Genomic DNA, 22981 nt, shown 5'->3' with positions numbered 1-22981 from the left:
CAGCCTTTTTTGAGGCTTCATCAGTGAGTAGCTAGACCAAATTACCAGATTACTGATTACTACTCGCTGATGAAGCCTTAAAAAAGGCTGAAATAGGCCGATACTTTTATAGTTTACTATATTCGGCATGAAACTCTCTGATTCCAATCTTTGAGTTTCTTATTCGGTTTTAAAACAATGTGGGATTTAATATCCCGTTAATTTAAATAATGTTTATATCGCCGAAATGAAGCCTTTATATTTAAGTTTATATTTATATTTAAGCTCTTTATATTTAAGTTTTTTTTTTTCATATTCCATATGCATTTATTATTGTTATTATTATTTTATTCACATAATTGATACACAGTCAAAACAAGATATCATATAAACAAAAATTTGACTGGTGATACAGAACAATTCAGATGCTACCCAAGAATCTAAGAATAGTTCGTCAGGTAGTGTCTTAAAATATGGACTGTTCCAAGTAATGCTGTTCTTTGTAGGTCATCTGGGGGTCACTTCGTTGATGTTTAATTGCTGTAAATAGTATTATTTATATAACAGTATTAGTATTATTTAGTAATAGTATTATTTACCCGAGGAGAATAGGTGGACGGGGTCTGCTGCAAGTGAGACAGACTGTGGAAGAAGAAGAAGAAGAAGAAATTAGTTTAAGAAGTTACATCGACACTATCTCTGAGCCAATCTTCAAGCATTTACAAGAGGGCCTTCTAAAAGCAACAGGAAACAAATCCGATTACAAAAAGGAACAACAAAATAACCAATATGTGCACTGGAAAAATAAACCCTTGCATGGCCAATTTCTTCGAGATACTGAGGACAAAATTGACGTGACAATGGCTACAATACGGATACATTAAAAAAGAAACAGAAGGATTTATTCTAGCAGCTCAAGAACAGGCATTACAAACTAATGCAATCAAAGCAAAAATTTTAAACATCAATAATAACAGCAAATGCAGATTATGTGATCAGAAAGATGAGACTATAGAACATCTAATCAGTGCCTGCAGCAAAATAGCTCAAACTGACTATAAATACTGCCATGATCAAATGGCCAAAATAATTCATTGGCATGTATGCAAAGAATATTCCTTTCCTACTTCTGATAGCTGGTGGCAGCATAAAATAAAGACTATTGGAAACCGAAACAGCAAAAATTCTCTGGGACTTTAGAATACAAACTGATTGGCATTTGGAACACAATAGACCTGACATCACAATTATCGAACATCGAGGTTTGGATTATTGATATCGCAGTACCCAGTGATAACAACATTAACAACAAACAACTGGAAAAAATTACTAAATATTGAGATCTGGCAATCGAAGTTGGCCGACTGTGGCTTAAACACACCAAAGTCATTATTATTATTATGATTATTATGGTAACTTCCATAGAGTCAATATATTTGCCTTATATTCATACCTCAAATGCATGACAACCACCTACTTGACACAGCAGATGGTTGTCATCTCTCACTTTTGTGCAGAAATCTATGGAATATATTTTTCTTTTAAAAACATAAGTCAACATCTAAAGGTTTTTTACTTTGTTTCCTAGTGGAGTATTTAAAATTTCTCATCTCATAGATGACATCCTAGAATAATATGGTATATGCAGAACACCAATAGCAAACAGTCATCAGAATTACTAAAAAAAAGTTTTATATCATAAATTATTTTTTAAACTTCTTGCTTTATATGTTCACTTCAAGTACATGGTTATAAATCTAGATTGTTAATATTTTTTGTATTCCTCACATAAAGTTTACTGAGATCAGTATATTGTTTTTATCAGCCATCTTATATTTGTCAGCATGCATAGATATCTCAAACAAAAATAGGATTGATAATCTGATGTAGTGGGTAAAAAAATAAAATGAGAAAACTACTGTGATGATCACATATACATTTGATGACAACAGTGTTATAAAAATAGTTACAGAGTTACTGGAACCTAAAATATGGCTTATTATTATTGTACAGGCACCTCCATGGAGACTGAAGATTCATCATGGGAGACCAAAACAATCCACACAATATCTATTATACCTCTCCTTGAACCCATTAATAGAGAAAACACTCACATTGACTCTGGCAGCCTATTCCATTCATTCGCACTCTCCAAGCAAAAAATCTAATCCTCACAGCCTTGCAAAACCACACTATTACTTAACTTCCAGGAATGACCTCTTGTTCTACCCCCTCTAGCCAAGTGTTGAAATATTTCCTATCATATCTCTTTTTTGCCTGTCAGTCAATTTTTAGAATCCACAAATGCTAATCAATTCTCATAAATAGCATTCCGTAGGCCACTCATCATCTTAGTCACTTACCTCTGGATCCTTCTGTTACTTCCTCTTCCCCAAAAAACCCAGATGACCAGACATTAGTGTGTTCTTTAATAGCCAACAATTCTATGAGCTCACTTGGCAACCTTAGCAATATGCCCTCTAAACTTCAACTCTCTATCTAGTACCACCACTAAATCCTTAGCTTCGTCAGTTTCCTGGAGTACAGTTCCATCATTGTGATACACAGATTTCAAGCTGTGTACCATCAGTGTGGTACATAGCTTGAAATCTATTTAACCCAAAATGCATAAATTTACATTTCCCCATATTAAACTGACACGCATTATCTTTCCCCATACTGTCAGCCTATTTAAACCATCCTGCAAAAAAATCCACATCACCTTATGGATTGTTGATATCCCAGAAGAGGAAAGTTACTAGCAGTATACCCCAAGAGTCTGTTTTGGGTTACTGTGTGCAGATTTGGTTACCTAGTTTTCAAAAAGATGATATATTGGAAAAGGTTCAGAGACGATTGACTAAGGTAGTTTCTGTTCTCTGGAATGGTAAGTATGAAGAGAGAGATTGACAAAAGGCAATTTGCAGAAATTGGTGGATAGAAAGAGGAGAGGAGATATGATCAAGACATATAAGCTGTTAAGAGATTATTACCAGATTAATGTCAGGAAGGTTTTGCATAGAATGGGTGAAGATAGGAAGAGAACAAGAGGTCATCCCTGAAAGCTATATAAAGAGAGTGTGAGCAATGGGATGAGGAGCAGATTTTTTTTGCATGGAGAGTGGTGAGTGATTGGCATGCATTACCTAAGAGTGTGGTGAGTGCAGAGACAGTGAACATATTTAAGGCATGGTATGATAAACTATGTGTGTAACAGTGTCCCACAAGGAGTCTTTGACTCCTTATTATAATAATAATATTGCTTCTTGGATTTCTAATGTTATTTCTTCCACTATTTAGTTAGTTGTTAGCATATATCAGATTTAGTTTTACTGCTGTCTTGCCATAAATTTTGGAAGAAGTCTAAACAGGGTTTAACAGGATTTGATTATTTAAAGTGTGACTGTTTGACCTTTTTTTCGCTGTAAGATATCTTTCCAATTTTACTATAAAGAGATCCCATGTTTAAGTATTCTTTTTCTTGAATGCTTTTTTTGCTATTGCTCTTTTGTTTTTGTAATTAATTTCTGCTGCTAATTGTTTTGTATATATCCATTGTTTATATACTTGTTGGAAGTTTTCCACTTGCTTATACTATAAATCAAACATGCCAAGAAATTATATTCTTGGTTTAATCCTTTACCCAAGCGTAAGCAAACAAAGCTAGCACCTGATGTATTTTCATTACAGGGAAACATGTATATAGAGGCTAAAAGGTGTGACACCTTATTATTAAAACACTCTGAATACCTTTGGGCTACTCGTATATGGAAATATGGCTTCTGCATTACTTCAACCTTAGTATAACCTCTGGGTCTGGCTCCCACTGAAGAGACCTCAATAAAGGTTGAAACCAGTCTGGGCAATGACTCTTTCCATAATGTATAGCATTATACATGTCTGCAAGGAGATGTGCTTTGCATTATGGGATACTAAGGCAAGTGATGTGAAGTCTTAGCTTCCTTATACGAGTGACCCTAGTCCTGAAAATACTTCAGGTGCAAACTTTGTTTGCTTACACTTGGATAAAGGATTAAACCGAGTATAGAATTTCTTGGTATCTTTGATTCAAAGATACTGAGTAGTTTTCTTCCTTTTGGCAAAATTTCAGAGGACTCATAGTGCAGATAGTTTTTGAAATAATGGGAGGCAATCTGAATTAATCAACTATACAACAATTGAAGGGAAACAAACTGATTCCAAAAAGTCTGCCATATCTGTAGGAGATGTTATTACCCATTATATCATCAGAATGCGAAAGGTGGAAACATGGAAAGACAGAAATTGCATTCCACATACACACACACACACACACACACACACATATATATATATATATATATATATATATATATATGTGTGTGTGTGTGTGTGTATGTGGAATGCAATTTCTGTCCTTCCATGTTTCCACCTTTCGCATTCTGATGATATAATGGGTAATAACATCTACAGATATGGCAGACTTTTTGGAATCAGTTGTATAATACAGTAAATATATATATATATATATATATATATATTTATAAAGAATTGAATGATTAGAACTGAGATTTAAGTAAAAAGGTTTTAATATAAAAACACGATAGTTTCGGCTTGTAACAGTCCTCATCAGGTGACATTATAAAAGAAAGAAAAAAGAAAAAACACTTAAATACTGAAGCTTAAATAAACTATGAACATCATAGAGAGTCTCTATACATAATTGATACTAAATCGTTGTGGTTGTATTTAAAGCTGTTCTTTCGTTAGTTGTATTGTTGGGAAAGTACGTGCTAGTAGCATCTCGTGAATGCCAGTACATGATTACAGCTGAATGACAATCTGGAGGTTGTAGCTCAAGTTATTATTTAGATGAACAGGATTGAAGATGATTTCTCTAGATTCCACGATTTTTCTCTCTAGTTCATCATTGCAACGAAGATGTTAGTAGATTTTTTCCAGCAGACTTTGTGACTTTGGTTTTCATCATTAGGATTAGCCGAGAAAAGGATATGACTTGATAATGCACTGCCTCTCTGTCTCTTGTAAGTAATGTCCCTCATATGTTCTTCCATATGCAATTCAACAGATTTGTCTGTCTGCCCAAAATAAGGAATATCAAAATCACACAATATTTTATATACACCAGGGTATTTGAGTTGATGATGACAAGGTTTTGGGTGGCTTATTAAGAAACGGATCTTTGGAAGTGGAGTGAACAAGGTTCTGATATTGTATTTTCTTAGAACTTTTGCTAATTTATGTGAAGCTGTACTTATGTAAGGAATAGATCCTTTGAATCTATTTATTTCTTCTGAGTGATGTCTAGGAGGATTAAGAAGGAATTTTTCAATGATTCTCTTGGAATATCCATTAACTTCGAAAGAAGTTTTCAGATGGTTTATTTCTGTAAGAAGTTCATTTGGGTCATCCAGAAGAGAACTGGCTCTATGTCCCAAGGTGGAAATTATTCCAAGCTTATGAGGAGGGAAGTGATGGGACTGACTATGCAGATTATAATAAATTTAGTTTAATCCTTTATCCAAGTGTGAGCAAACAAAGTTTGCACCTGAAAGTATCTTCAGGACTGGGGTAAGGTGGTACAACACCAGGTCAACTCGTTGCAAAGGTGGAGCAAGATACCAACACTCCTCTCTCAGTATCTCCTATAATGCCTTTATCCAAGTGTGAGCAAACTTTGTTTGCTCACACTTGGATAAAGGATTAAACTAAATTTATTATACTCTAACCAAGTGAAAAATAAACTTTCAACATGACTATGCAGATATCTGTTGGTATGTGTGGGCTTTCTATATATCGATATTTTGAGTTTACCAGAAGAGCGAGTCAGTTTAACATCAAGAAAAGGCAAGGAATTATCCGTTTCAAGCTCGGCAGTAAACTTAATACTTTGATGTCGGCTATTGAGATGTTCGAGGAAAACCATAAGGGAATCATGTCAATGGCTCCAAATAATGAAGACATCATCTACATAGCATTTCCAAACTTTAGGTGTTAAAATAAAGAAAGAGATAGCCTTGGTTTCAAAATCCTGTAAGTAAATATTTGCGAGTACAGGGGATAAAGGATTACCCATAGCCAGTCCATGATTTTGTTTATATACAGGGTGTTCGGGATAAATTTGACAGTTTCGTAAGGAAAAAGAAAATCTTCTTTGTATCTATTAAATTTAATGAATTGACAAAAAAACATTACAGGCAGAGTTAATTACAATACTATCAACAAGATTTACTCAAAATAACCACCATTAGCATCGATCACAGCTTCAATTCTGCTTCGGAACCTCGAACAAGCTGATGCTACAGTCTCCCTGGGAAGGGCCGCAAAAACTGTTTTAATTTTATCCATTAACTGGGCTTTTGTATTACTGGAAGTGCGATTGGTGTCTTTTTCAACTGCGCCCCATACAAAATAATCCATGGGGTTAAGGTCTGGGGAGTTTGGAGGCCAAACATTTGGACTGGTGAAGTCGTAGAAATTTTCAGACAACCATTTTTGACTTTTCCCAGAGGTGTGGCAAGGGGCCGAATCCTGCTGCCATACATACGGCCTACCATTGCCTACCCTTGTTATCCAGGGCTTGACTACAGTTAGCAACTCCACGAACAAAGCCCGAATTCCAATGCCAGGGTTCTTCAACACCTGTTCCTGCAGATTTGCGAGGAATTCTGCTGTACGAACGCAATCAGATCGTCTGCTAGGGATCTTTCTTCTTGCTACATCCTCGTAGTCACCATTGCAAGTCTCTAGTTCATGCCTGATTGTTTTTACTGTATTCAGGGAGCATTGGGCAACAGTCGTAATATCCTTATTTTGATGGCGGGCACGAATCATCATGATACAAGTTATTCTCTTCCATGATTCAGGTGGGTTCCAGCTATCCATCCTTTCTGACATCTTGTATGTGAATGAAGAAGGGTCCAAACTTTTAAATGAAGAGAAGTGTGTGTTAATACATGTAACTTACGGAAAAATATAATTAATTATAAATATGTCAAATTTATCCTGAACACCCTGTATATTATCTTGAAATTTGAAGTAACCAGACCTGATACAATGTGTAAGCAAGGCTAACATTTTTTTGGATAACTTGTCCTTGAGTAATGTTAGGACTTCATCTGTTGGGACATTAGTGAACAAAGAAGTTATGTCCAAGCTAGCCATGATGTCATCTTCATTAACTGTAATATCCTTGATGTATGTAACAAATTCTGTATTGTTCTTGATAAAGGATGGTGACTTGCCTGGAAAACTTTTTAGGTATTTGGCAAGATATTTTGAAAGGTTGTATGTTAGAGAATTGATACCTTCTACAATTGGGCGTAATGGAAGTAAAGCAAAGGTGCTGTTGCTTCAGTGAAAAAAGAAGACACATAAGCCTATTGCATTACATGATAAGATAAAAATTATTAAATTTAGTGATGATGGTGTATCAAACACTCATATAGGCTGCAAGCTAAATGTGCCTCGCACTGCTGTTGTTACAGTTAAAAAAACAAAGATAAAGTTCTAAGTAAAGTTAATACAGCTAGTTAATACTACAGTTATATGTAAATGGAACAATCTTATTGCTAAAATGGAAAAACATTTCATGGTTTAGATCAATCACCAAACACATTGGTGATTGATCCCTTAAGCCATGTTACTCAGAATAACTGTTTTGTTTGCGAAAATTATTCTTAATTTTTTGATTACATATCTGACATAATAAATGCTTTATTTGCATCAATCACACACACATATATATGACTGTTTAAAAACATTATTAAGCCACTACAACAGTTGGGAGGGGGGGCAGTGATTTGCTATATGACAAAATTTGCTATCTGACATTGGTCTGGAAGCTGTGTCGTATGACTGGGATATGCCTGTGTGCGTGCGTGTGTGTGTGTGTGTGTGTGTGTGAGTGAGATCATTAGTTACATTGACTTGGCGATTAGATATGTTCATCCTTTTTTGACTGATCGAAACCGAGAAAATAGATAACAAGTTAATTTAATGGAGCACACAACATGTTTCGTCAAAACGACTTCTTCAGGTGTGGTAACACTTAAAGCAAATTAAAAAATCATAAAAACACTGTGCCATTATGATAACAGACTTGTAAACTGAAGTTAAGTTTGAATTCAAAACATTCAAACTTAACTTCAATTTACAAGTCTGTTATCATAATGGTGCAGTGTTTTTATGGTTTTTTAATTTGCTTTAAGTGTTACCACACCTGAAGAAATCGTTTTGACGAAAAAACATGTTGTGTGCTCCATTAAATTAACTTATCTATTTTTTCAATTTCAGTCAGTCAAAAAAAGATGAACATATATATATATATATATATATATATATATATATATATATGAAACAGTACTGCTTAATAAACTATAATAGTCTAATCTTGCCTTAAATGATTCATGTTGAAGTTTAATTAGAAGAGACACATTCATGTCTAGAGATAATAATTACCAACTAAATTTATTTAGCTATAAATTATGCCAATATTTTGCCTTGGTGACCAAGGCATCTCTGTATACATAAAGAAAAATAACTTTGGTTAACATAAGTCCTAAATGCACCCTCTATGGGTGCAGTAATGGAAACTTACTGAAGCTCTCAAAATAAAGGTCTGCCATATTTTAGGTAAAGTGAGGCAGCAGAATTTGTTCAGTTCAGATCTGGTGAAGGCTGTAATGCTGTGGAAAATTCTAGAAATATAATTCCTCTCTCTCACCCTGATTTGTATCTGTTTCTATATAAAAGTTTTTTTTTTAATTAGATCCATGGCTATAGTGCAGGTAATGCAATAGTTTCTATGTTCCTCTGGACAGATATTGGAATTCTCCTTGTTTACCCAAAATAGGAAAATCTGCAGGAGCAAGGGATGCTGTAGACCTCAGGTTGGTGTCTAGATGGTGGAAAGGATCGTTCAGTGAACAGACAGTAGCTGATTTTTGATATGGCTTGAAGGGAAGGTAGTCTATATGTTGTATCTTTTTAAAAGTTGAGACATTTTTTCTGAGGTATACCAAATGTAGAAAATAGCAACTGATTTTTTGTGTTCTGGATTTGGAAGGGAAGAGTAGAATGATCCATTGATTTATGTGGATAGATTAATGTGATGTGAGCAAATGGTTCTGGCTTAATTAGCTAAAGTTTTGATTGCCACCATATTGCTGGGAAGGGTGGTTGATGAATGTACCTTCCTGTATGGGATAGCTTTTCTTTAGACAGAAAAGGATCCATTGAGTAGTGAGTGACTAGAATTTCAAGGAATGACTATTTTCTTTTTCGATGGTGAAACGAATTTTTGGTTGTTGGCTATGGTGTGCTAAAAATGCTTCCAATGTATCCCTGCCATGTGACCAAATGGAGAACACATTATCCATGTAGTGTAGCCATATTGTGAGCTTGAGAGCAGTCATTTAGTGTTGCGTTTTCAGAATGTCCCATGAAAAGATTGACGGGGAAGAGGCCATAGCTGTGCCTTCAATCTGTTTGTTGGTTTTTTTTTTTTTTTTTGCAACATAAAATAGCCTGAGTTAATAGTAAAACTAAATAAGGCTGCTATATCAGAGGGAAAGAGGGTCTAAATTAATTCAGAGGCTTCTTTTAAGGGTATATTCGTGAATAGCCTCCCTGTTCATGAATTGGGTTATGTTTTAGCCACTTTCTAAGCAGGGAACCAAAAACTGTCCACTATGGGTCTCAAGGATATTTCATGTATAACAGCCTGAGTTCAGGCTGTTTTGCATGGCAAAGAAAAACCTATAAGCAGATTGAAGGCACATCTGTCCTCCCTCACCAGTCTTTTCATGGAACATTTTGCAAACACAGTCCTAAACTTGACTGATCTCAAATCCACAATATGGCTACACTATGTGGACATGTTCACCATTTGGCCACATGGCAGGGATATGTTGGAAATGTTTTAGCATGCCTCAACAGTCCAAGGATCCATTTCACCACTGAAAAGGCAAACAATAGTTGTATGACCTTCCCATCTGACTACCCAACAGATCCTCATCCTTTTCTGTCTACAGAAAACCTACCTACACCAGATGGTACATACATACATACATACATACATCACCTGTCACATCAAATCACTACCCCTCCTAGCAATACAGTGTCATCAAAACCTTAGCTATTCAAGCCATAACCATTGCTTGTACCACACTAGTCTATCTACAGAAACCAGTCACATCTGTGACACTTTTTTAACCAATGGCCTTCCCCTTCACGAAATCAACACAACATTCTACTCATCCTTCCAAATCCCCCTCTGCACAAAAAAAAATCGCTCAAGTCTTAAAAAATGTACAATATACAAACTGCCTTCAAGCCATACCAAAATTAGCTACCCTTATCCACTCTGTCATCTAGACTATCTTGGTATTAGCATCCTTGTTCTTGCAGACTTCCAACATCCATCTTGAAAGGGATAAGGAAAAAAAAATTCCTTATCCTGCATTGATGTACTAGTGTACTATAGGTTTGCAACCTTTTGTGGGTGGGAATCACATAAAAAAATATAAAATAGCCTTTACAATATTATTTGGCAACAGAAGTGTATGTTACATGACCTTCTTGAGAATGTTAAATCACAAGTTACTTATGTTTTAAAATTTTAGATTAATCACTTTTAGATATAGTATATATAGTAACAAAAATACAAATCTGATCTTTTTAATTTGTTGGTGGCTTTTATTATTATAGAAAAATATCCACAATCTTTTCCTACCAAATTGGAAGAGGCAGCAATAAAATCAGCCAAGGCAATGAGAAATCCTGATGCCACATATAATGTGAGTTTTAGTTTTATATATTCAGTTAATAATGGTATCCCTGAAGTTTTAATCAGTGTCAGAACCACTGTGAATGCAATGTAATATCAGTTTCTACTCCCTTTATAATCATGATAAAAATAAGTGGCATCTACTCTTGGTATACCTTTTGTAATATTATATTATCATATAATTTTATGATAATATTATAAAATTAAACACACTTAAAAAAAGTTAGTTTAATTGAAAATATTTGGAAATTTTTCAAAAAATGTTTTCCTGTTGGAATTCTGTCTAATAATTTTTCCTTTTCTGCCAATCTCTAAAGCATGATAGAAAAAAGGAAAAGGATCTGCATGGTTTTGCTACTTTTTCAGTTTCTTTTACCATGCAGCAATTATTTTCCTTTTTTATTATTATTTTTAATGGAAAATGATCACATTTTACCACCACTCAGTTTAGCTACCGATGCTACCACAAGTGAAAATGCTGGCTTTTTATCAGAAAAAAACAACCATACAGATAAAAAAAATGTTTGGTTTGTTTCTTTCTGATAAAAATGATATAATAGTATAAAAACATTAGTGAAGTTCCATAAAAATGAATACAATTAATATAAACTGCCACCATCTCAATTTCTTAACCCTAAATAATATTCTTGTGTGAAATATGTGAAAAATAGTATGAGTTCTCTGGTTGATTTTTCTGAGTTGCATTGTTAAAAACCCAAGTTTGAGTAAAAACTGTATTGGCTTGTGCCAAAGATTGACTAACTCAGAAACTGCAAAAGAAGCCTAAAAAAAACTTCTCTAGTCAGTGACTAGAATTGAACAAAAAACAATCTTTCATATGTCAGTCTCATATCGTGCAAGTTATCATGCAGCTAAATGCCTAAGCACATAGATGTGTGTGTGTGTGTGCTTTAATGCGTGTCTCACCTACAAAGGTTTGCAAACCTATCATATACCTAACTCTTTATCTACCCAGTGCTATGAATAGTATTTTTTCCAAGTCAAAAATTAGCAGCATGGTAGCGAGAACATAGATGATGGAAATCTTCTTCCAACTAAAGATATTGATAAATGTCTATGTCACAGTGAAATTTGAACCTACAGCTGGTTATTGATAAAAAAAATTATAAGTATGTATACTTTTTTTTCTTCTAATATTGAAACATAAGCTTCAAGATACCAAATATATTTATACCATATACTGCTTTTAGCATCCTAGTAGGTCACGTGAAACCATTCTGCAAGAAATGAAGACTAGTCTTGAATCAAACTCTAACCAGTTCAGGACCATAAGATATCAAATGTCTGCCCTACTTTGGCTATCAGTCCCCAACTAAAAACCATTAAATTTGTTTTTCTCTTATTCTTCTTTCATTCCATCTGCTTCTGTTCCCTGCAAGCTTTCCTTACAAATCCTTCACCCTTCTCAACCACAACTATGACCTCTAGTCATTCAAGAGAGAATATGAGCAGGTTCCTTTTTTTTTTTTCATTAACCCTTGTCTAGCCACATTACTAATACAGTGAAGATGATCATCACATCTACTATCCTTTCTTTCATGCTTACACGGTGATCAAAATACATTATCAAAAATTATGGAGACAACTACCGTATTAGAGCAAAACTTTAGTTTAATATAAACCAAAATGAACACTCGACGTTTCAACCTTCATATCAAGGTCATCATCTGGAGCATACACATATATACAAGAAACAAGCTGCACTACAGTCTACATGGTTTGCTAAAGTTACTGACCAACTATTACAATAATTATTGGCCTGACCTCTGGTGAGTGTTCATTTTGGTTTATATTAAACTAAAGTTTTACTCTAGCATGGTAGTTGTCTCCATAATTTTTGATAATGTATCAGATCTACTTACTATTAGTAAACTAAAACAGGTGTAATTACTGAAAATTACCAGTTTCTGAATTACAATGCACAATAAATTTAAAAGTTTTGGAATTCCATGCAGTTGAAATTGTAATATAAAAAATTTAAAAAAAATTCAATACTCGTTTTATATTCTTTAAGCAAACTTCTTTTATAATCTCAGTGGCGTTGAATTCAAATCAGATTTTAGAATCTACATATTATCCACTGTTTTTAAAGAAAGTAGAATAAAAAACTTTATACACAGATCAAATTTTAATAAAAATGTAATAATTATTACATGTTTTATGTGATTCCTACTCACAAAAGGTTGTAAACCTCTAGTAGCACATTACCACTGTGAGTGGAGTAAGGGTTATGTTTAATTATATCTAAGGTATAGTACTTTTTTTTTGCAAAACACTAGGTGCTGATATGCATTCTCTGCAGGAGGAAAAATTGAAAATTAAAGGATATTATTGTTATTGTATGGGTACCTCCATGGAGTCAAAACACTCACTGTGGGAGACACAAACTGTTCACACAATGTCTGTAATACCTCTCCTTAAACCCATTCACAGACAAAGTACTTACAACTGATTCTGGCAACCTTTCCATTCATTCATCACTCTCCAAGGAAAAACTCTAGTCCTCATACCCTTACTAACCACACTCGTACTCATCTTTCAGGGATGACCTTGTTTTGCCTGCTCTAGCCAAGTGCTGAAACATTTCCCCCTTCTTTTTAGCCTATCGACCAACTTCTGCAATCCTCAATCTGTCCTCATAGAGAGCATTCCATGGACCACTCACCACTTTGTTTACTCACTTCTGGATCCTGTCCACTACCTCCTCATCCCCAAGAAACCCAGGTGACCAGACCTCGGCATAGTAATCAATATGTGGATGTATCAAGGCCTTATAAAGAGGAATAACAACTTCCTTATCATGCCTAATTAGTGTATTCTTTAATAGCCAAGCAGTTCTATGAGCTGCCTTTGGCAACCTTAGCAATATTCCCTCTAAACTTCAACTCTCTATCTACTACCATTGCCAAATCCTTTTCTTCATTTATTTCCTGGAAATGTACACCCATTATTTTTGCCCATACTGTGGACAGCCTATTTAAATCATCCAGCAAGCTATCCACATCATCTTGATTACTATTACGCTACCCAATTTTTCATCAGCAAACAACTGAATATTTCCCTTCAAATTATTTACTTTGTATATAAATGATATAAGAAACAGTAGTGGTCCTAGTACAGAACTTTGCAGCACACCACTAGTCACCAGCTTTCTCTTGGATTCTGCTCCTCCATATATTACTTTTCTGGTATCTATAATTAACCACCTTCACATCCACATAACTGATATCTATTCTTATTTGTTCTAATTTGCATAACAGTGATCCATGTGGTATTCTCATATGCCTTTGCAAATTCCAGAAACATCATCATGTATCCATTCCCTTCCCTTTATCCAGCTCATGTCACTTTATTATAAAAGGTTAGTAAATTACTAAAGCATAACTGATCCTTCAAAAAAGCAATGCTGCCCCTATTAGATTATGATAATCTGATCCACCCATTCCTGAATTTGCTCTTTGACCAACTTTACTACTTTTACTACCACTCCTGAGATACTGACTGGTCTATAATTTGCTACCGCAGTCTTAGAGCTTCCCTTATGTAAAGGAATTATTATGCCCACTTTCTACTCTCTTGAGATTCTGCCAGAGCCGAGACTAATTAAAGAGCTTAGTCAAAGAGACATTGCCAGTTTCTATGCATATTATCATAAAACGCAAGCTGATATTCCATCTAATCCTACAGCTGTATTTACATCAATATTCTGCAATATTCTAAGAATCTTCATTTCATCCACCTGTGTTCATACATCAATCCCTGTCACAACAGCAACTTCACTTGGATCATATATCCTTGCAAAGGGATTACTCAGTAACTCAACTATTTTATCTTCTTCTGACACCTCACTGTTTAAAGAAAACAAAAAAATGTTTATCAATATTGTTACTTTATAGTGCAATAATGATTTTTGAATAACATCATCAAATTAAGTATATAAAAAATAACTAAACTGCATGTTAATCATTATTATTATTATCTGAGAACTCCAGGGAGTCAAGGACTCATCGAGGGAGGCTATAAATCATCCACACCAACTGTCATACCTTCTCTTGAATTCATTCACACTATATGCACTCACTTCCCCTAAAGGCAAACTATTTCACTCACTCATTGCTCTGTGAGAGAAAAACCAGACTTACCTTCCAGGGATACCCCCCCCCTCTGTGTTCTCTCCCTACCTTCCATATAATGAAAAACATCATCAGACGATATCCGATAACACCCATTCAGAAGTTTATAGACCTCTATCATATCAACTCTTAATCTCCTGTTAACCAGTCTGTAATCCACATATTTGCAATATACCCTCATAATCTAAATCCCATAATGTGGATATAACCTTTGTAACTCTTCTTTGCACCTTGTTCACAACTTCTTTGTCCAAAACCTGGGAGACCAAATCTGCACACAGTAATCCAGGTCCAGTCTTATCAATGATCATTGCATTACAAAGAGACAAAATTACTTCCTTATCCTTACATGTCAAGGTTCGCTTCAGCATTGCAATTATCTCCTAATATAATATGCCACTGGAAATCTCATCATGCTGAAGTGCATAACTTGACACTTCTAACTAACAAAAACTAACATTAAACTAATCGTTTTCATTTGCCCATTCAAATCATTTTGTAAGTGCTTGATATCAGTAGCATCCCTGATTTCCCTTCCTCTCGTTACATCATCAGCAAACAATGGCACATCTAATGTTAGCTCCTTCTTAATATCATTAATTATAGATTGAACAACAATGGCCCAAGAACTGAATCCTGAGGTACACCACTGGTCACCTTAAATTTAACAGATTCACACCCATCATATACCACTTTTTGAAGTCTGTCTGTCAACCATCCACTGATCCAAGTCAAAAGTTTATATTCCAATCCTATATTCTCCATATAATATAGTATATAATATTTAATTTAATATTTTAATTAAATTTTAATATAATATATAATAAAATATATATAATTTTTTTAAAATAAAAATTGCCAAAGTTTTACTAAGTTCTCATCCAGCACAATATACTGACTACTTTCCTTACTATTGATGAATGATGTTTCCTGAGCAGCTCCAAACTGACATTTTTTGCTGGAAATGTGTCAGTAGTGGACCTACAAATATAACAAATAGTAGTGAAGAAATTGCTTTTATCATCAAGCTCTGGTTGAGCAGATGAACTTGTGAAAACCATTATTCACATTCACTTGTTGAAATTGATATCATACTCAGAGTATTCATCTTACTACAACAATTTTTCTGAAACCATCTTTCCAATTAGGTATTTTCAAAATCTGAAATTTCAACAACTGAATGTGACATTCTGTTTATAAAGATACCAGTGTACCATACTGTTGCATATTATCTCCCAGAAAAAAAAAAAAAAAAAAAAAAAACGCTGTGTGTGTGTTTTTACATACTCCAGAAACCCTGCTCTAGAGACCAACTTTTTCATGCCACTTCAGACTTCCAGTATGTAGGACAGAGGTCTCATACTAGGCAGTGAAAAATTTCATCTCCCACCTAAAGACATTTACGAGCATCAATGCCTGCAGTGTGATTCAAACTCACAGCCTGTTGATTGAAGAGTAGGTATGTTAACCACTCACCCACCCACCCAAGCTGGTAGAATTAATTTAAAATGTTTTGTTGATGTTTTTTTATTTGTAAACAGCTTCTGGAATTTCCCTGATAAGAAGCAAGTGATACTCAGTTGAAAAACTGGAGTTCCATCTTCCTTAAAACTTTTTTTTTCCATGACAGGGTCAGGGTGAAATCCAAATGTGGATCAAGGAACTGCACCTTTATTACAGCATATTACAGTCTGTGGATTTATTATTTGGTAGTGATAACCAGGCCTTTACTGGAGTCAAAGACTCATCATATATGGTCCTCACTGTTCACACACAAAGCTCACTGAACTATTCTCCTTAAAGTCATTGAACTGAGTTTTGTCACTTTCTGGCAATTCATTTCACTCACCACTGCAAAATACTCCATGCAAAAAAACTTTCTTCTCTATTAAGGGATAGACAATGGGCCCCCATACACATGTTATGTGTATTATTATATACTATATATGCTATGTATCAGCAATACACATGTTATGCGTATTGCTGAAAGAGGTGCAGCAAGTTTATTTTTCACTTGGGCCTGGCTCCCACTGAAGATACCTCAATAAAGGTCGAAACTAGTCTAGGTAGTGGCCCTTCCTTTAATGTATAACATTATACATATCTGCAAGGAGATGTGTTTTGCATTATCGGAGATACTGAGATAGGAGTGATGTTAGCTTGTCCACCTTTGCAACGAGTTGCCCAGTGTTGTACTACTTTACCCCAGTCCTGAAGATACTTTCAGGTGCAAACTTGGTTTGCTCACACTTGGAAAAAGGATTAAACTAAATTTATTATAGTCTAACCAAGTGAAAAATAAACTTTCAACATCTTTCTCTAAATCCAGATTAATTTAATAAAAAGGTGGCACACCGTTTGGCATCTCCTATAGGTAGAGATGGTCTTGCTAATGCTTCTGCCTGGTATCTCCACTTCGGCCTGGCTCCCACCGAAGAGACCTCAATAAAGGTCGAAACTAGTCTGGGTAGTGGCCCCTTCTCTTAATGTATAATATTATAGATATCTGCAAGGAGATGTGTTTTGCATTATGGGAAATACCGAGATAGGAGTGATTAGCTTGCTCCACCTTTGCAACGAGTTACCTGGTGTTGTACTACCTGACCCTCAGTCCTGAAGATACTTTCAGGCGCAAACTTTGTTTGCTCACACTTGGATAAAGGATAAACTAAATTTATTATTATGAAAGAGGTGCACTTTACGTCAAGGGATACTAAGGCAATTGATGTGAAGTCAACAGGCTCTATATACATAGCCAAGTCATAAAGATACTTCACACACAAACTTTGTTTGCTTACATTTGGACAAAGGATCAAACAAGAATATAATTTCTTTGCAAGTATGAGTTACTTAACCAAGTGAAAAATCTTTCTGCAACTATTTCTACATCTTTCTACAATTATCTCTGTCTTCTCCATTCTATCACATTCATCTGGTAACAACGTTTTATGTCATTCTTCACCATTCTCTGCTTATGGCATTTCTTCAATCCTTCCTCATACCCACTATATCTGAGACACCTTAGTCCCTCATCTCTGGATTCTTTCCATTATATCTACATCTCTTTGAAAATCAGTGATGAAATCTTCCCACAGTAATCCAGATGCAGTCTGATTAAGGATAAATATGAATTACCGTGCATGCCAATATCCTCCACATTGCTATAATCTGTTGTGATGACCTCTAGCATTGTAGCTTCCTAAATTTCAGGTTCTTGTCCACCTTCCTTATCTTTTTTTTTCTCCCCACCTCTTTCAATATTTCCAAACATTATACTTTGCAACATTGAACTGATTGTTCTACTCACCTGTCCATTCAGACGGTCTATTCAAATTTACCTGCAAACAGCTGCATATTTCCATTTAAATCTCTATCAATATTATTAACATATAAGCTAAAGAGTAACATTCCTAAACAAATCCTTATGGCAGAATTCTCCTTGCTGATACTGATCAGGTAGCCAGTCTTCCATATTTCAAAATGTTACACTTCTGTATTCCTTCCATATTTCAAAATGTTACACTTTGTGACATTAAACTGATAGTCTCACTCACCTATCTTCTCAGACGGCCTATTTAGATCCTCCTATAAATCTGCAGCATCTACTATTCATATTTCTCCCCAATCTCCAACTTCACATCTTCTGAAAAAACCTGCATATTCCAATTTAAACCTCTCTTTCATTATCATTAATAATATATAAGCTAAAAAGTAATGTTGGCATCAGGAAGGATTCAATAGATAAAGTTGGAGGTTGTAAAAAAGAAAAAAAAAAAAAAAAAAAAAAAAAAGAGGTAACATCCCCAAACAGATTCTTGTGGCACAGGAATCTTATCTAGAATGCCTTGATATAAAATTGGCTGATGCTTATCAGGCAGCCAATCTCTTATCCGACTCAACATATGCTCGTCGTTTTTATTGTTTTAAAAGTGATTTCCTACAAGAATTTTACTAAGTGAAACTGCAACAGCAATTCTTAAAATAATTAATATCACTGAGAAACCATTAAGTACTCTTTAAGTATCCCATTACAGTCTTTTTATTCATATAACATCAGTCACATTCAGGCACCTGCTAATGCCTACCACAAAAACCAAAGCCCAATGACAACAGAGTGTTCCGGGAATAGCAAATACATGCAGCTGACCAGCACCGATAAATCCACTGATGCAGCTGTGGATGTCACAGACACACAAAAAAATGCCTTCTATACCATTTTTTTTTTCCAATGGTCACATGCTTATTGCATAAAAATATGAATCAGCATACTTCTTGTGAGTTTGAACCAGCCTTTATTCAGCCAACTGTGCCTCCCCCTTCAGTAAAATAGTTCTTAAACATAGAAAAATGCATTACAAGCTTGGTGCAGAAACTTGCTCTTGCAAAATCAAATTGATTGAAACCATTCTAGAACAGATCCATAATCAACACTTCAACAAAATATCACCCACCATGGATACCAGCCAGTTCTATAGCCTCATTGTGTTGATGGTGCATGGCTCAATTGATGCCAAAAAAAAAAAAAAAAATAACACCATTATCCTAAAATTCTACACTGAAAGCAATTAAATGCTGAAGGAAGCCATCCCCAAACTAACGAAAAATTCCAGTTTTGACTGCAGAAAAATCACCAATTGCCGCTGCTTCAGACCTACGAACAAAAGAAGGGATGAGGTGAACTTCTTGCGGCTGGTGAAAGTAACCTGTGACACACCAGCAAATGCATTAGAACTAATGGCAGCTGTGAACAACCTCAAAGCCAAGCACAGCCCACCCTTATCTTCAGTCAGCATGAGCTCTTCAACTGCTCTCCTTGAAAGTTGATGTCCTTCAGTCCAAATTTTGTAGCAGTGAGGTCATCTTCCTCAGCAATTTTAATGTTCACAATACCAACTGGCTTTTCTTCTCCAACTGCACAGACCAAGCTGTTAGAGATGCTGAGACATTTGCCGTTACAAATATTCCAAACACTCCAGACCTCTTCCTTACTGGTGATCTCTTCAAATATACTGGGAAGGTTATATCTCTCTCTCTCTCTTAGGTAATTCAAGCCACAATCTTGTACTTATCTCTTTCCTCACCGAGCAACTCACAGCTATTCCTAACCAATAATCATCTGGCATTATAAGAATGCTAAGTGGGATGACCTCCAAGGTTTCTTAGCCTTATTCCCTTGGTTGGATTATTGCTTTTGGCTTTCTAACACACTGCACTGAACACATCACTGAAGTAATCCTCTCTGGAATGGTACAATATATTCCCATTTCATACTAAATTTTCATGCTTCAAATAAGCTTGGGTTCTCCAAAAGATGCACCAGGGCTGTACAAATGAAGAACTAAGCATACTGCAACTGGTTATCATCAAGAACTCTGCCTTCTCTCGCTGCTTACATCAATGTCTGAAACAGCTGCAAGAAAATCATTAATGCATTAAAAAACAATTTTCAAAGGGCTAAAAGCAGGAAACTTGCACTGTGCCCAAATGGCAAGTGCATATTTTGGTCTCCTGCCAAGTATTAGGCCACGACTTTTGTCTATCACTACTGCTGCACTCAGATTGGTCTATTGCATCATCATCATCCACAAAAAAAAAAAAAGCCAACCTCCTGGCAGCATAATTTTCCTCAAATGCATAGACGATTTTGGTGAATGTCCTCAATCATTCTATACTTCCTCTGATCTTTCACCAGAAAGTGATCAGAAAATTCCTATTCAAATTAGATATGAAAAAGTCCCTTGGCTCTGATATTCCTTCAATTGTCTTGAAGATTTGTGCTCCAGAGTTGACTCCTATTCTATGCTCTTTACTGCACTGGCATCTACTCTACACCCTGGAAATTAGCCCATGTCCAGCCTATTCCTAAGAAGAGTGACAAATTCCAGTAAGACACTGGAATTTATCTGCATTATAAATATCAGAATATAGATTGGTGAGTAATACTAATGAGTGAGAATTCTGCCCATCTGATCTTAAAATATTAGCAAAAACTGCAGTGGATCCTTAATACATAAAATTACTAGATATTTTTATTATATACGCAATATAATCTCTTTACAGGATGTATTTCGATGCATTTATCAGGCAGAAGTAATCCTTGCTCAGGTACATTCCTTACAATCAAAATTCCTAATAGTGCCAAAAACAGAAAGGAATAAACAAGTTACTAAAGAAGCTAAACTTGGAAGCTCAGTAGCTAATGATTCTGAAATAAATCAGTTTGTGTTAGACCTATTAGACAGTACTGAAGTAGAAGTCCCAGGAGCTGGGAAAGGCATCCTAGGAAAGCGAATTCGGCATCTATTTTCTGAAGCTCAAAAGGTAAGCATTAATTCAAATTAATCAAAAAACTAGACTTTTTTTGTTATTGAGATGAAATAACAGGGATGATGACTTACATATCCAGTCAGAAATTTAATCTGTCACTAACAAAGCAAGAATAGTGCACTTCATTATAGTAAAGATAATATTCTTTCTTCTCTTTCTACAAATTTCAGATAACAAGCCCTAACTGTGATTGATATAATGCATAATCTACATTCATGGATATACAAATGAAGTAGATGGAGTATGTGTGTCCATATAAATTCCATAGCCTAATTGCTGTTTTCATATAAATTGGTTTCATGATGCTCATAAATATTATTATTTTGGGAGTTATAAAATTATTATATACAGAATTTATCCCATGAATCAATAATTTTGTCCATATTGCACTGTAGGCTTGACATTTTTTCATGTGTAGAATTGATATATAAAAATTATCCCATCTCTTGAAATGGATGATTTTTTTTTCTATAAATGTTAAACTTATAGCCAACGGTCATTGCATCAGAAACTTCTTGGTTTAACTATATACTCCCCAAGAAGTTATTGATAGGCACTCTGCAGTGATCACTGGCCATTATAAGATTAGAGTTAAACATGTTAAAGTTGAAAATGTACTATAGGTTGTAAACCTATAGTACTGTTGTGTCCCAATTTATGATTATTAATCTATCTAGTGAAATTCTGCTTATCTATATTCAACTTTTATCTATGTACGAGATATCACCCCAAAATACAAATATTTAAGCTATTTCTCCCCTTAGTGTTCCTAATATTTATATTATACTGCGCCTTTTGGGACATTTAGTTTAAGATATTAAATACAAAAACAAGGAGCAGTTACTAAAATATGTCTGAATGTGAAACAATATTGCAGTCGTGACACTTTATCTCGTTACTCATTTAATTATTCTCCCCTCCCACGTGATTAGGTTCGTACGTTTTCAAGTGGTGCATTGGGCAGCAATTTCAGACAACTGTTTTATCAATGAACAAAGGTTTATTAAACTCATTAATATGGTACAATTCAATTTCTAATATAATTCAATTCAATACTAAGAAAATATTTACAAAATAACATTAGCTAAGATCCTATATGGGTATTACGATCATGCCGCCATAACAAATTCAACACATACAATTATATATATAATCCCAGATCTAATTAACACATTAGTTAACCCTATATTAATCTGAATACACTATATGCTGTAGCACATGGACATATGTGATCAACATACTCTATTTAACTATCCTTTCACTGTACTACCACATAACTTTGACATTTAAAACTTTCCTATACGTTACAATACACATGCATAATTTTCAGGACACATGAATTACTTATATAATTAATATTAAACAAGCATACTCTCAGTATAATCAGTCATGTACTAAAGTCCTAGTATGATTTTCCTTAGTCTCTTCAACAGTTCAGTAATAGAATAATGATTACAATTACAGACGATTCTCAGTTAACACGAGATTTTTTTTCAGTACCTTTTTCTCTTGAGTTTTCTATATTGGCCTCTACCTTTTTCCGATTGAACTATCCTGGTATAATCTCTCCTATAATCGGTCACTCCTAAGTTTTCTTTTGGCATTAAACTGTGCTTACACGATCTTAACTTTTCGTTCTTGAATTAAGTACACACTTTGAATCATCTATACAATGGCTGTGTCACCACGTGGACACCGACTTCTTTGCAGATTTCCTTTTCTTGTAGTTTTC

At 34.9% G+C, this 22981-nt stretch overlaps 1 protein-coding gene across 1 annotated transcript in view; it reads left to right on the top strand.

Annotated features, from left to right (window-relative positions):
- Rab3GAP1 (RAB3 GTPase activating protein subunit 1) overlaps nt 1-22981 on the top strand; it is a 584727-nt gene that overhangs the window by 551324 nt on the left and 10422 nt on the right. The window contains exons 23-24 of the mRNA XM_090395461.1: nt 10690-10778; nt 20983-21243. Of these exons, the coding sequence (XP_090251587.1) occupies nt 10690-10778; nt 20983-21243 (350 nt within the window). The remainder of the gene's footprint in view (nt 1-10689; nt 10779-20982; nt 21244-22981) is intronic.

Source organism: Typopeltis vanoorti, chromosome 7 (assembly GCF_054136105.1).
Source record: "Typopeltis vanoorti isolate ZY-2024b chromosome 7, IOZ_Tvanoo_1.0, whole genome shotgun sequence".
NCBI classification, from domain to species: Eukaryota; Metazoa; Arthropoda; class Arachnida; order Uropygi; family Thelyphonidae; genus Typopeltis; species Typopeltis vanoorti.
The sequence above is the reverse complement of the archived record's forward strand: the minus strand, read 5'-3'. Positions and strand labels throughout refer to the sequence as shown.